Source organism: Orycteropus afer, unplaced genomic scaffold (genome assembly GCF_000298275.1).
Source record: "Orycteropus afer afer isolate SDZICR_OR568_19922 unplaced genomic scaffold, OryAfe1.0 scaffold00257, whole genome shotgun sequence".
Classification (NCBI taxonomy): domain Eukaryota; kingdom Metazoa; phylum Chordata; class Mammalia; order Tubulidentata; family Orycteropodidae; genus Orycteropus; species Orycteropus afer.
The window spans coordinates 452,306-466,192 of record NW_006921844.1 but is presented as its reverse complement, the minus strand read 5'-3'; the positions used below and the strand labels follow the sequence as shown (position 1 = coordinate 466,192).

Below are 13,887 nucleotides of genomic sequence, written 5' to 3'. Positions count from 1 at the left end.
CCATTCCATGGAAGCAAGACTGAGGAACCTACTTCCATAAAGATTTACTGCCTCGGACACCCAATGGGGGTCACTATGAGTCAGAATCGACTTGATGAGTGGGTTTTGGTTTTATATCTATACATATGTGTGTATGTGTAAGGACCTCTGCTGGTGTAGTGGTTAAGGCATTTGGCTGCTAACCAGAAGGTTAGCAGTTCAAATCCACCAGGTGCTCTGTGGAAGGAAGATGAGGCAATCTACTTCCATAAACATTTACAGCCTTGGAAACCCAATGGGGGTTGCTATGAGTTGGATTCAACTCAATAGCAATGGGTTTGGTTTATAAATACATGTGTGTAGGTGTGTATATACAACCTCTGGTGGTGCTGTGGTTAAGGCATTGGGCTGCTAACCAAAAGGTAGGCAGTTCAAACCCACCAGTCATTCCACAGGAGGAAGATGAGGCAATCTACTTCTGTAAAGATTTACAGCCTTGGAAATTCGATGGGAGTTGGTTGCCGTGAGTCTGAATTGACTTGATGGCAGTGAGTTTGGTGTGTATACACAATTTTTTTTTTTTTAAGACTTAAATAAGACCCCTTACTGGTATAAGGAATTGCAAGTTTGGACATTGGCAAAGTGTAGCATCAGTTTTATCAGTTCAGTAGCCACTTAATTCTGGGAGGAGTGGGAGTCCGCAGCTGTAGTGAATTCTGTTATGGATAGAAATAATGTGGCTTCATGGAGTAGAACCTGGAAAAGATGGCACATTTGTAGAGGTTTCCTTAAATAACAAAAATTACAATCACTCTTGTCAAGTGTTTTATGTTTGCATCATAAATTTGCTCCAGAGAGCAATCCCCTGAGGTGGACAGGGCAAGGTGTTATCACTCTGGACCAACCAAGTCACCAGGTGTGAAGTGGTACTGGAACCGAAAGCCAAGAGTCTGGACTCCTTGAACAATTTCTGAAAGCTCCTAGTCCAGTGCCCAGCCCAGAGCAGGTCTTCCATGGGTTTCTGCTCCTCTTCCTCCAAATACGCTCAGTGGGTCCATGTGTTGCTGCTCCTCTCTGGTCCCATTCTCTGTGCCCTTCTTGTCTCTATTCTCCTTCACATGTTCTATGCTACAGTCAAATTCAACTTCCTTTCTTTCTTCACCGTGGTCCTTCCCACCTTCATCTCATCATTCTAGAACATCGGCTCTCTACATTCTCTGCCTCCTCCCAACTTTCCTGCTTCTCTACATATGCAGATCCTCTTGGTCCTTCAATGTTAGAGTCAAATGGCAGCTACTCCCCCAAAGATGTCTGAGATCCCCCAGCTGGATGGCCCTGCTCCTTCCCCATCCTCCAGGTCACACATCTACCAGTCTCTTAAGATGCATGATACTCTGCTGCCTAAGAGCTCTCGCAGGTATGTGGCCTTTCTCCAGCTAGGGTGGAAGGACTTTTGAGAAAACTTCTATGTCTTATTCATCTGTTTCCTCGGTGCTGGCCCATATGCAGTAGGTACTCAATGTACTTTGGTTGATGAATGAGGGGGTGAAGGAATAAAGGAAGGAATAATGGGAGCATGAAAGAGGGCAGGAGGATGCATGAAGAGAGGATGGGCTGAGGTAGATGGCTCCTCAAACCCTGCTTAGTTCTGGCCCTGGCTCTGCTGGAGATGACAGTGGGATGACAGCCAGCACCTCCCCAGGGTGAATGACCTCAGGGCTCTGCCATCTCCAGGTCCTGCCCATATCATAAAAGAGTGAGTGCTTCCTCTTCAGGGGTGGGAGGGAGAAGTGGAGTGATTTAGGGGTTGAGTTTTAGTAGCTGGGAGAGTTTATAAGCTGGGGCAGCAGACCACTGGGCATAGACATCTTGCTCATCTTCCTGCTCTCTGTTCTCTGCTCTCCCAGCAGCATGGCTTTCAATGGCAAGTATGAGATTGAGAGTGAGAAGAATTATGATGAGTTCATGAAGCGCCTCGGTGAGTGAACTTCTGAGTATGCCTTTCCCAGTGTGTTTTGGTTATCTCTGTACCTCTCTGACAGGAATATACCACAAATGGGATGGGTTGAACAAACAGTTTATTCTCTTACAGTTTGGAGGCTGTAAGTCCAAGTTCAAAGTGCCAGACTCTAGGGGCTGAATGAAATCCCCTCAACCTTGGGCTTCAGCTCTGCCTCCTGCTCTTGGCCCACTGGAGCTAGAGGCTTTTCTTTACTCAGACAGCTGCTGGTTGCTGAGGCTGACAAGCTCAAGGTTGACAAGTAAAAAGGCACAGTGCCAATGTTACCAAACCATATGGCAGGTCATTAATTCAAGTTCATTGAAAGTCCCAAGGTTGGCAGAGCATGGCAGGCTGCTGAACAATGACACGGCTACATGCAGGGTTCAAGTGTGCCATAAACTAGAGACTATTCGCAAAGCTGCTTTTTATATATGGGAAACAGACCACATCCCTAACGCAGCTACTCAGCTGCTTGTGGTAGATCCCACCATGAAGATGATTGCCAGTCTCATCATGAGGAATACCTACCACCAGCTGCCCAGCCACTCAACCAGGCCCAGCCAAGTTGGCACATAACCGTAACTACCACACAAGGCTAGATTTTCACAGCCAGCTCTGAGACAGGATACCTGGGTCCCTCAGTTAGAGCAGGACAGGATTTTGTTAATTAACTCATTCACACATTTGTTGAGCAATTGCTCTGTGCCAGGCTCTGGTGATAATAAGAATACACAGTCTTTGTCTTTAAAAAAATTCACTGAGTATTAGTATCTCTACTTTATTGATGGAAAACTTAAGGCTCAGAGAAGTTAAGTTCTAGTCCAAGGTCACAAAGTTAGTAACTGGTGAAGTGGAGACTTGATTTGCTTATTCATTCCAACATTTACTGAATACCTGCTATACACAAGAGCTATCTCAGTGTTAAGGAGCCCGGGTGGCATAGAGGTTAAGCTAACTGAAAGGTTGGAGGTTTGAATCCACCAACCTCCATGGTTTAGCTCCATGGGGAAAAAAATGTGGCAGTCTGCTTCTGTAAAGCTTACATCCTTGGAAATGCTTTGGGGTAGTTCTACTCTGTCCTGTAGGGTTGTTATGAGTTGGAATCAACTAAAAGGCAATTTGTTTTTTTTTTTTTTTTTTTGGTTTTATTCCAGTGTTACTGATGGGTATGTTAGCATGACCTGCCCAAGGTCACGTTCAAAGTCAGTGGCATATGTCACATCAGCACCCAATGGCCAAGAGGTTAGTGTAGATTCCAGGTTTGACAAGCCACTCACTCAACCACTCAACAAACAGGTCTCTACTGTGTTGGGCACAGGGGGCAGAAAGATCCAAGATCTCACCCCTTCTCATCACTTCTTGACACTGGTGAGTAACCAGTGAGGCAATAATGTGACAATACTGCAGATATCTCAGTACTCTAAATCTAAGGCAGTGCAATTGTCAAGATCCAGAGGACAGCCCCAAACAGCCTGTGCCCTACCTCAAGTGGCCACCTCTTACCTGTTAGCTGGGCCAGAGATGGCAGAGAGTAGAGCCTTAGGGAGGTAAGAGCCCTTTTGAGTCCATTATTGGGAGTAGCCTTTATGGGAATAGTGACTGGCTTTGTTCACAAAAGTCTAGTTGTTTTGGAACTGAAAGTCAGCCAACTTCAGTTCTAGCCCTGGTTTTGCTGTTAATCTGCTCTGACACCCTTGGATGTCCTTACCCACTCTGGGTCTGAGTTTCCTTATCTGTAAAATAAACGCATAAGAAGACACAGTCTAGAAGGTCCCATTTATTCTAGAATTTTTTGAGCTTGGCAAGTATCTGTTATATTTATATTACATTAACATAATCTATTTTATCAGAAGAGCCAAAACTAAACCTACTGCTGTTATATTGATTGCTACTCATGGTGACCCCATGTATCAGAGTAGAACTAAGTTCCATAGGGTTTTCTTGGTTGTAAACTTTATGGAAACAGATCACCAGGCCTTTCTTCTGTGTAGCTGCTGGGTGAGTCTGAATTGCCAAACTTCTAGTTAGTAAACTGTTTGTGCCATTATCGAGTACCAACTATGTACCAGGAATTTTGCCAGTCACCATCACATTTAATTTTGCAACAGCCCTGTGAGATAGGCCTTATTATCCCCAATTGTGAATGGGAACACTGAGGCTAGGAGAAATAATGATTGCCTGAGGCAAAAATTTGAAGCCACATCTGAGGGAGGGATTGTGCTCTTAACTTGCAGTCTAGCCTGCCATGGGGGAAATGGGTAAGTTTTTGCAAAGTCACAGGTTGTAAGCAGCTCTTACATTACACTGTCCCTTTGTCCAGGGCTCCCCAGCAGTGCAATAGAAAAGGGCCGCAACTTCAAGATTGTCACAGAGGTTCAGCAGGATGGGCAGAACTTCACCTGGTCCCAGCACTACCCTGGGGGCCAGTCCATGACCAACAAGTTCATCATTGGCAAGGAGTGTGACATGGAGACCATGGGAGGCAAGAAGTTCAAGGTGAGGCGCCCCTCTCTCCTTCCTCAGGCCTCTGGTTAACCTCTCCATCTCAAACATGGCCTCTCTGCGCATCAAACAGAAATCTCCTCTAGACTAGATTCCAGCACTAAGAGCTTCAGTTACTTACTTGGTCGTTTAATCACCTGGGTCCAGCCAGAAATGGGCACAATAATAATAAAAGTAGCAAACATTTATTGAGCACTTAATATTTCCCAGACACTCGCTATATGCACATCTTAATGCAGTTAATCCTGAGGTCTACAATTGTGGTAACTGCCAATTGCTGCCAAGTTAGTTCTGACTTACGGTGACCTTGTGAAATGCTACCCAGTTCTGTACCACCTTCATGATCATTGCTTTGTTTGGACTCATTGTTGTGGCTAGTGTGTCAATCCACCCCACTTAGGTTTGCCCTGATCCTCTACTTTACCAAACATGATGTCCTTTTCTGGTAACTGGTCTTTCCTGAAGATGTAGCCAACGTAAGTGAGCTGAAGTCTCGTCATCCTCACTTCTAAGGAACACTCTGGTTGTTTCTTCTAAGACTAATTTGTTTGTTCTTCTAGCAGTTCACAGTATATTCAGTATTCTTTGACGACACTACAATTTAGATGCATCAATTCTTCCTTTTTCCTTGTCCAGCTTTTGCATGCATATCAAGTAATTGACTTGGACCCTAATCATCATAGAACTATTAGCCCCATTTCATTGATGGAACAAATGAATCATGAGATTAAGTAGTTTATCCCCCGGTCACACAGCTGGTAAGTGAGGAGCAGGCCCCTACACCCCGGCAGCTGGTTCCAGCATAACCACTTTTTTTTTTTTTTTTGCTGCCTCTTGGTGTAGCCCAGAGATGAAGAGCCCAGGTTCTAGAGTCAGGCTCAGCTGGGTTTGAAACCATGACGTTGCACTTACTACCATGGGGCCTGTGACAAGTCGTTTCACCTCCCCTACCATCAGTTCTCTAGGAGGCAAAATGGGACTAGGTGCAGTCCTGTGTGCAGCCCTGACTCCAAGAGCCATGATGAGGATTAAATAACACATGAAAAGCATGTAGCATAGTGCCTGCCACATAGTTAATGCTTGAAGGGAAAAAAAAAAAAAAAAAAACCTAAAACAATTTGTTTTTGTTTCACAGGTGAAAAAACTGAAGCTGGGGGTGGGGGTGGGGCAAAGTAATGTGCCTAAACTCCTGAAGCCAACAGGTAGCAGATGGGGGTTTGAACCGAGGTTCTCTGCCTCTAAGGGTCAGGCTGTTTTCACAGAGTGCTGCCGCTGCAGTGTACATGCCACCATCCAGGACATAGAGCAACTGTGCTGCTGATTAACTTAGCCTGGTGGATCTTTCAGAAAGAAAGTTCTAGAAACCCTGATGAATCCCTGTAAGGGCTGCCTGCAGCCCATACATGTATTTCTGATTTTCCCAGGACAATGTCTCTTGAGTAGCATGGAAGTAAAAAGTGGTGGTCTGTCCCCACCTCACTCAGGCTGGCCCCTCAAGTCTTCTACTCATTCTAGGTCCCTCTGCAGACCTCAGCCTTGATCAGGAGTGTACTTCACTCCTCAGACTGCCAAGGTGGAGGATAACTCATCATAATATTCATTTTTGCAAGTGGGATTATTATTTGTTTTGAAAACAATCTTCCACTGATGTGTCTATCTATATCAGTACATATTGATTTGCCTTACTTTTTAATGGCTGCACCATATCCTATACTATGAAGTGCCATCATTTATTGAACCACTTCTTCATTGATGAGTAGTTAGGCTTTTCACTATTGAATAACCTAGGTTGTGTATGAGGCTGTTCACTGTTACAAATATTTCTGCAGTCAATATCCTTGGATGACATTGCAATGATGCTGATCATAACTCATAGTTAACACTCTGGAGTGGCGAGTGCTTACCATGTCCAGGCACTGTGCTAAGCACTTTATGTATACATGTTGCTGTTGTTACGTGCCGTCAATTCAGACCTGACTCATAGCAACTCCTCCTTGGGTTTCCGAGGCAATATCATTATGGAAGTAGATTGCTGTTATGTGCCATCGAGTCAAACCCGACTCACAGAGACCCCTCCTTGGGTTTCCGAGGCGGTATCACTATGGAAGTAGATTGCCCAACCTTCCTTCTGAGGAGTAGCTGGTGGGTTTGAACCGCCAGCCTTCTAGTTAGCAGTCAAGTGCCTTAGGCGCTATGCTACTCCATTTTAGAGATGAGAAAAAAGAGGCACAGAGATATTAAATGGCTTGCCCAAGGTTACCTATATCACTGGATCTATGTAATTGTATATTTACAAGGTAAGTCTGTTGGAGATATATCCGGGGGTGCAGGTGGGCTTCATCCTTGAGGGCTTGGTCTGCTTTGGGAGACTCACTGACTCAGCCCAATGGTGTACTTCCCTTCCAGGCCACTGTGCAGATGGAAGGTGGGAAGGTGGTGGTGGACTTCCCCAACTATCACCAGACCTCGGAGATTGTGGATGGCAAGCTGGTGGAAGTGAGTGTCCCACTGGCTCCTGGGATGACTGTAACACCACAACCACCCCTCTACCTCCCTCCTCCCCTACCAATAGTGCATTTTGTGAGCATCTCTCCTCTCGCCTTCAGCCTACCCTCAACCCCTTGCCATGTTCTGACCACCCTCCTCCAGACTGAGTCCCAGACTTACTTTTGTTGCTCCCTCACCTTCACTTCATCTTACATACATCCCATATGCAAATCACCCATCATCTCATATGGCTCCTCTTTGAAACTGCTTCCTCAAACCAATTAATCAAGCCCAGAATTCTTAGCTTGAACTTCAGGGCTATGTGCACCTTTCCCCTAGACTGGGCTTGAGATGGGGAGTCAAGGAAGCAATGGTATGCTCTCCCCATCTCTGTAGACACTTCTGCCCATCTCATTAGACTGGCCATTGCTCCTGAGCTAGCCACACACACCTCCCTTTCTTTCCCCAGGCAGTTCTTTCTGCTCTGAATTCTCTTTTCTCCTTGTTTGCTTTTCCAAATTCTACTTATTATTCAGGAGTCTGTCCAAATGTGAGTTCCTCTCCCCTTCCCTGGTCAGAATGGTTCCTTACCTTCTCTGGGCTCTCCCACACCTTTTGGTTTGCCCACATACCCTCGTACCCCTTCCTGTGAGAATGTTGCTTTCCTACATTGAGTATCAGAACCAACTGATATGTGCACATCCAATGACAGAATGTCTCAATGGCTTTCAGCCCAAGGCACTGCATGCCCTCGCTTGCCCCTCCCCTCAACCTTAGGCTTCTTGTGGGCATGGTCCATATCCTTCCATCACCAAGCACATAACTGATGCCCAAAAACACCGTATGGTGCAATGGTTGAGTATGGATTCTACAACTTGGGAGGGTGACATGACTTCTCTAAGCTTCAGTTTTCTCCTGTGTACAATAAGGACACCCTCACAGAGTTGTTGGGAGGATCAAAGGGGATAATCCAAGAGAAATACTTGGCATGGGTGAGTTGAAATGGATAGAGAGATGGAAGGTTATCTCACCAAGACCCACATCACCCCTTACAGCTGGTTAGCACTTTCTATGTGGACCACTTTGAGTCCACACATTGACTCAGGAACAGATTGAGAAACTGAGGCCCAGAGAAGTGGTGCAACTGACCCACAGCTTCTCAGATCTGGGATTGGAGTTTGTCTTCCTTTAGCTGTGCCCCATAGTTGCCTTGAGGTCCCTGCCTGAGAATTGGGCACTAACTCTCTCTGTTCTGGCTGTTTCTTTCAGATCTCCACCATTGGAGACGTGACCTATGAGCGTGTGAGTAAGAGGCTGGCTTAAGCCACTAGGCTGAGGCCCACTGGAGCCCAAAAACTACTAATAAAGCTGGTATAAGAATAGACTGTCTCTTTGCTTGTTTTCTAGTGTCTTGGGGCAACTTCTGGTGGGTGGAGGTGGGACTAGCCATGAGGATGGTTACATGGGCCACACCTTGGGCCTGAGTTCCCTGTGGAACTTGTGTCATGGTAGAGGAAGACAGGAACATGGGCTGCAACACTCCTGATCCCAGAGAGAGGCTAGACATGGCCCTCAATAACCAGGGTAGTCATACTTCCGGAGTCCCATTGCCCTACACTGCCACCCACCACTCTGAGATCACTCATCCTTAGTTCTTGCGTGAGACCTCATGCTGCTTAAAGGCTCATTTAGAGAGACACATGGAACCTGGGAGGGCAATATGCTCTTAGGTGGGTCTCAGGACAAGCAGGTCAGGACTCAGGGTGGGGACAGAAGTGCCACCTCCAGAGAAGGTCCCCAGTTTCTGGGCTCTAAGGCTTGGTAGACACCCAGGCGGATGGCCAGGGCTGAACCAGGGAATGTGTTCCAGCTTGGCTGTGGCTCTGCTATTAATCTGTTGTGGGCTATTAAGCAAGACCCAGTATACTCCGCGGTACAAAGGGGGATAGGAAGACCAATGAAGGACTGCGGGGAAATCATTGTCAGTGGGGGTGATGGAAAACATCTGAGTCTCTGCTTTCAATTCTTTTGGGTCTATACCTAGCAATGGAGCTACTTATATTGCATATATTAATTTCAATCATTTGATCTTCACAATTCTGTGGTAGATACAATTATTAGCCCTGTTTTAGAAATGAGACAACTGAGAGGTTAAGGGATGTTCTGGTTTTGGACTAATAGGGCTTGGATGGGGACCTGGGAGGAACTTCGAGAGGCTGTGGTGGGCTGGGAAAGGTGGTTGGACTTTTGGTAGATGCCTGGAGAATTGGGTTGAGAAGGATTCTGAGGCAGCATTTGAGTTTAGCAGATATCCTGTGAGTGAAGACTGCGTCTGCCCAGGGCATGGGAATAGAAGAGGGTGGCTTTCTTAGTTTCCCTGGCTACATAATCTCTAACCCACAGCACAAAACAGGCCTTTATTTCATCTCCTTCTCTGCTTGGGCACTTTGCCATATCTGTGTATCATTTTGACTTCTTTTTACTCAACATTTTTCTGTATGGCAATTAACTTATTTTTACTATAATGGAAATTTTATATCACTTCTGTACATGAAAAGCCAACATCATTTAAATAAATGACATAAATAGATAAATTAGTAATAGATGAAAGCCATTTTTTTTTTTTTTTTAAATTAGAGCTGACTAATGTTGATTTCTAGCTAGATTCTACTGCCTCCCTTTGTGGAAAGGGTAGGGGAGATGCAAAAGATTTTGTGTATTCAACAGAAACTCTCCCTGACTAGTCAAAATGACTGACATACTCTGAAAAGAGAAGAATGTACTCACTAGGAGAGTTGAATTATCTAAGGCAGATAGTCCTTAAAGTATCTCACATATCACCTGATATACAAGTGCCACATAGTGGGCATAAGCAATACAGTTTTCCCAGAGCTTTGTACAATGTCTGGCATACATTAGGCACTTAATAAATGCAACTTGGAGACTTCCAGTAAGATGGAGGAATAGGTAGATGAGTGACACAGACCCTCTTCAACAGAGAAAAGAAAAACCAATTGACAGAGATATAGAAGATAATCCTGGAGCCCTGAGCTTTGAAAGGAACTAGACAGAAGTGGATGAGGCACCAACTAGTGGAAAAACCTGAACAAAAACAGTAAGTACAGAGATGGTCGGAGCTGTGGACTATGAGCTACTCTGATGGGACCAACAGCCTGAATCTTTCCAAGAGGTGTTGGGACCTGAAAATTGACCTAAAGATCAGCCCTGGTCACCAAGAGCTGCAAGGACAACTGCGCTGGTGCCTATGACTAGGAAGGGAAACAGCAAGGAGGGAGACAACCTGAGCTGTAGACTTTCCGCTGTCCGGAAGTAGCAGTCATTTTGATTGTTTACACGTGTAGCCATTTTGGATATTTATAGTGACCGAGGGTGCAGCCATTTTGAATCTTTACAAGTGGTGGCTATTTCTGATATTTAAAGTGACCGAGGGCAAAGCCATCTTGGAATCTTTACAAGTGGCAACCATTTTGGATTTTAAAGTGATAGCATTCTCATTTGGATTCCAGAGACCTAAGAATAGGCTCTGTTTGCCAAGGTTGGCAGGGACATATGAGAGGCTGATAACAGGAAAAGAGACAGATGGTGAGGGTTTAAGTGCTGCCAACTAGCAAATAGAGGAGCACAGCACAGTACCTGGCTTATGTAGCTAACATACAAAGAAAACAAAAATCATGGACAAGTCACTCCAACATACAATCACCAATTAAATATAAACACAAAAACGCCACAATGCCTCAGGGACAACAGAGCATCACAGTCCACACAAAGAAGCAAGATAAAGCAGGAGAAACAAAGGACCAGGATACAGACCCAAAACACATCCCTGAGGAAGATGCAGCATTGAAACTCCCTGATAAGAAATTCAAAAGAATTATATTTAGGTATCTTCAATAAATTGAGAGACAGATCAAGGAAAACACAGACAAAACCCTAGAAGAATTCTGGAAGAAAATACAAGAACAAAATGACAAAATAAATGAAAAATTAGAAATGATACAAAATCTACACACAGAAATCCAGAAGATTAATACTAAATTTTCAGAAATAGATAAGACATTGAATGGACAGAGGAGTAGAATTGAATTGATAGAAGACAGAATTAGTGAGATTGAAGGCAAATATCTGAATACCTCTTTGGAAAGGCATCAATCAGAAAAAAGATCAAAACAAAATGAAGAAAGCCATTTTCTTGGCTTTCTTGGGATACTATCAAAAGGAATATCCTACATGTAATTGGAATTCCAGAACAGGAAGAGACAAACGAAACCACAGAGAAAATTGTCGAAGATTTGTTGGAAGAGAATTTTCCTGGTATTAAGAAAGATGAGAATATATCCATTCAGGGAGTCCAATGAACCCCAAACAGGATAGACCCCAAAAGAAAATCACCAATACATATCATCATCAAACTTACCAAAACCAAAGACAAAGAAAGAATCATGAGAGCAGCATGGGAAAAACGAAAAGTTACTTACAAGGGGCAACCAATAAGACTAAGCTCAGATTTCTCGACAGAAACCATGCAGGTGAGAGGGCAATGGGATGGTATATATAAAACCTTGAAAGAGAAAAATTTCCAACCACAAATTATGTACCCAGCAAAATTGTCCCTCAAATATGATAGTGAAATTAGGACATTTCCAGATAAGCAGAATTTAAGGGAATTTGTTAAAACCAGACCAACCTTACAAGAGATGCTAAAGGGAGCCCTTTGGACAGAGAAGCAACAACAACCAACAACAATGACCATTAACACATATGATGATACAACCCAGAAACCAACCCAACTATGGAAGTATTCAAAGTAAATAAGCCTACAAGATTGTAAACAGGGAACCAGAGACATCAATTGACAAATGAGGACAACTACAAACCAAAAAGAGGGAAAAAACTGTCATTACAGAACTTCTAGATGGTAGGGAAGTCAAGACAACTACAAGATAGAACAGACTGCTTTAAACTTGGGAAGAAAACTATAAATCACAAGGTAACCTCAAAGGAAAATGATAAACCTTCACATCAAAAAGAGGACCAGCATAAATATTCAGCAAATACGAAAACAATAGCAATGAAGGAAGTGATAACTTGACTCATAAACAAATGAGCTCAGCATAAAAAATTATATGGAATAAAGAAATTGACACCAAGAAAAAGCACATTACAAAAATGACAGCAAAAAATTCTTATTTGCTGATAATTACATATCTGGCAAGGGACTCATGTCTAAGATTTATAGTGGAAGAGTGGATGACAAATCTATTTTACATACACATAATGGAATGCTATGTAGCACTAAAGAATAATGCAGAGTACAAAACACCGCATAATATGGATAAACTTGGAGGACATTACGCTGAGTGACATAAATCAATCACAGAAGGACAAATACAGTATTAGTTTGTTGTCGTGGAGGGTCAAGGAAAGGTTTATACATGGAAGGAAACTTTCTTTGTTGGTTGCCAGAGGTTAAAGGGGAAGGGAGGGAACACTGCAAAAAAAAAAAAATATGCATTGAACCATGTCACTTTAGTTTTGTGTATTTCACTGTACATAAATTATATTTCAGTAAAAAAAAAAAAAAGAGAAAAAAAATGCAACCTGACCTTAGGTCCTTCCAACTTTGTGTCATCTATGGCCTTTCACCCTCATGGCCAGTCATGGCCTGGACAAATGGAACAGCCCAATTCACTTGCAAGGCACTCTTTGCTTCCTATCACATTCTGCCCTGAAACCTTGTTTATTTTTTCCAAGAACAGCACTCAGCCTCTCTCCACCCACCCACCAAGCCAGGACCCCATGAATTCCATCGTTTTGCCAAGACTTATTGCTAATTAAGTGAACTAGGTAAGCATTAATTTAAACTAGCAGTGTTGCTGTTTCCCCTCCAGACTGAATAGTTAGTCATAATGAGCTTGGATAATAAGTCTCTAAATAACAGAGAGTTAACCATAATTGGGCTGAAAATTGGGGAAAGTGGAGGGGGAAAGAGAGAGAGGTGTAGTGAATAAGAAAGTGGGAGACTGTTTTTACTCCTGTGAATGATCTAAGGGCAAATTCAGATTTTGGCAGGGTAGAAATTCTTAAGCCAGGGTTTTTACTGAGAGACTCAAGAAATTTCAGGACTTTAGCACTCAATAGTGTCACCCTACAATTGGAAACCGAGGTTCAGAAAGTGGAAGTTCACCAAAGTTCACAACAGAGAGAGAGAGAGGAATACAGGGCTGGCATCACTGGCTGACAAGGGCTAGAGCTCCTCAGTCTACCTTATGAGGGTAAAGGAGTAAGGGCAAGCTGGGTAAGTGTCCTTCTCACTGGCACTTGGGGAGGGAGACTTCCTCGGCTCATAGAAGAGACAGTGGGTAAGAGCTTCAACTTGAGTCAGATTGCCAGAGTTTGAATCCCTCTTCCACCACTTGTAGCTTTGTCACCTCGGGGCAAGCTCATCCATTTCTCTGAATCTCCATTTCCTCACCTGTAAATGGGGATAACAAGTGTCCTTACATAGTAGAGTTGTCATGCTACAAACTCACTAAATACTAGCTGTCACCACCACCATCATGCCATTATCACCACCATCATTCTCGGGTCAGTGTGATTAAAGGATTAGGAGTGCCTCTGTCACTAACTTGTAAGGCACTTGGACAGGTCCCTGGACTTCAAAGAGCCACACGTTGTCCATGTGTAAAATGGGCTAAGGAATCTTCCTTTCTTTGGTTATAGAAGAGTTGCAAAGTGTTAAAGGTGAAAATGCATGATATGGAGGGATGGACACTGGAAAGAGGTAACTATGGGGAGGAAGTGGGAGGGGAGCTGTTTCATTATGGTAAATTGTGGTCAATGTCATGAGACAAAGTGTATGTGAACTGCTGTATGGAAAGTGAATTTGCTCTGTAAAT

General features: G+C 43.8%; 1 protein-coding gene across 1 annotated transcript; it reads left to right on the top strand.

Annotated features, from left to right (window-relative positions):
- The first annotated feature begins 1,890 nt into the window (after positions 1-1,890).
- On the top strand, positions 1,891-8,293 carry FABP6 (fatty acid binding protein 6). The gene is made up of 4 exons (XM_007949914.1): positions 1,891-1,957; positions 4,302-4,477; positions 6,890-6,979; positions 8,240-8,293. The coding sequence occupies exons 1-4, from the start codon at positions 1,891-1,893 to the stop codon at positions 8,291-8,293; spliced, it is 387 nt and encodes a 128-aa protein (XP_007948105.1).
- The last annotated feature ends 5,594 nt before the right edge of the window (positions 8,294-13,887 follow it).

What these genes read in the sequence shown, in the direction of transcription:
- FABP6 (XM_007949914.1), top strand. Translation starts at nt 1,891, where the DNA reads ATGGCTTTCAATGGCAAGTATGAGATTGAGAGTGAGAAGAATTATGAT. An exon ending in TGAGTTCATGAAGCGCCTCG is followed by an intron (nt 1,958 to 4,301) that starts GTGAGTGAACTT and finishes CCCTTTGTCCAG; the next exon opens with GGCTCCCCAGCAGTGCAATA. An exon ending in TGGATGGCAAGCTGGTGGAA is followed by an intron (nt 6,980 to 8,239) that starts GTGAGTGTCCCA and finishes TGTTTCTTTCAG; the next exon opens with ATCTCCACCATTGGAGACGT.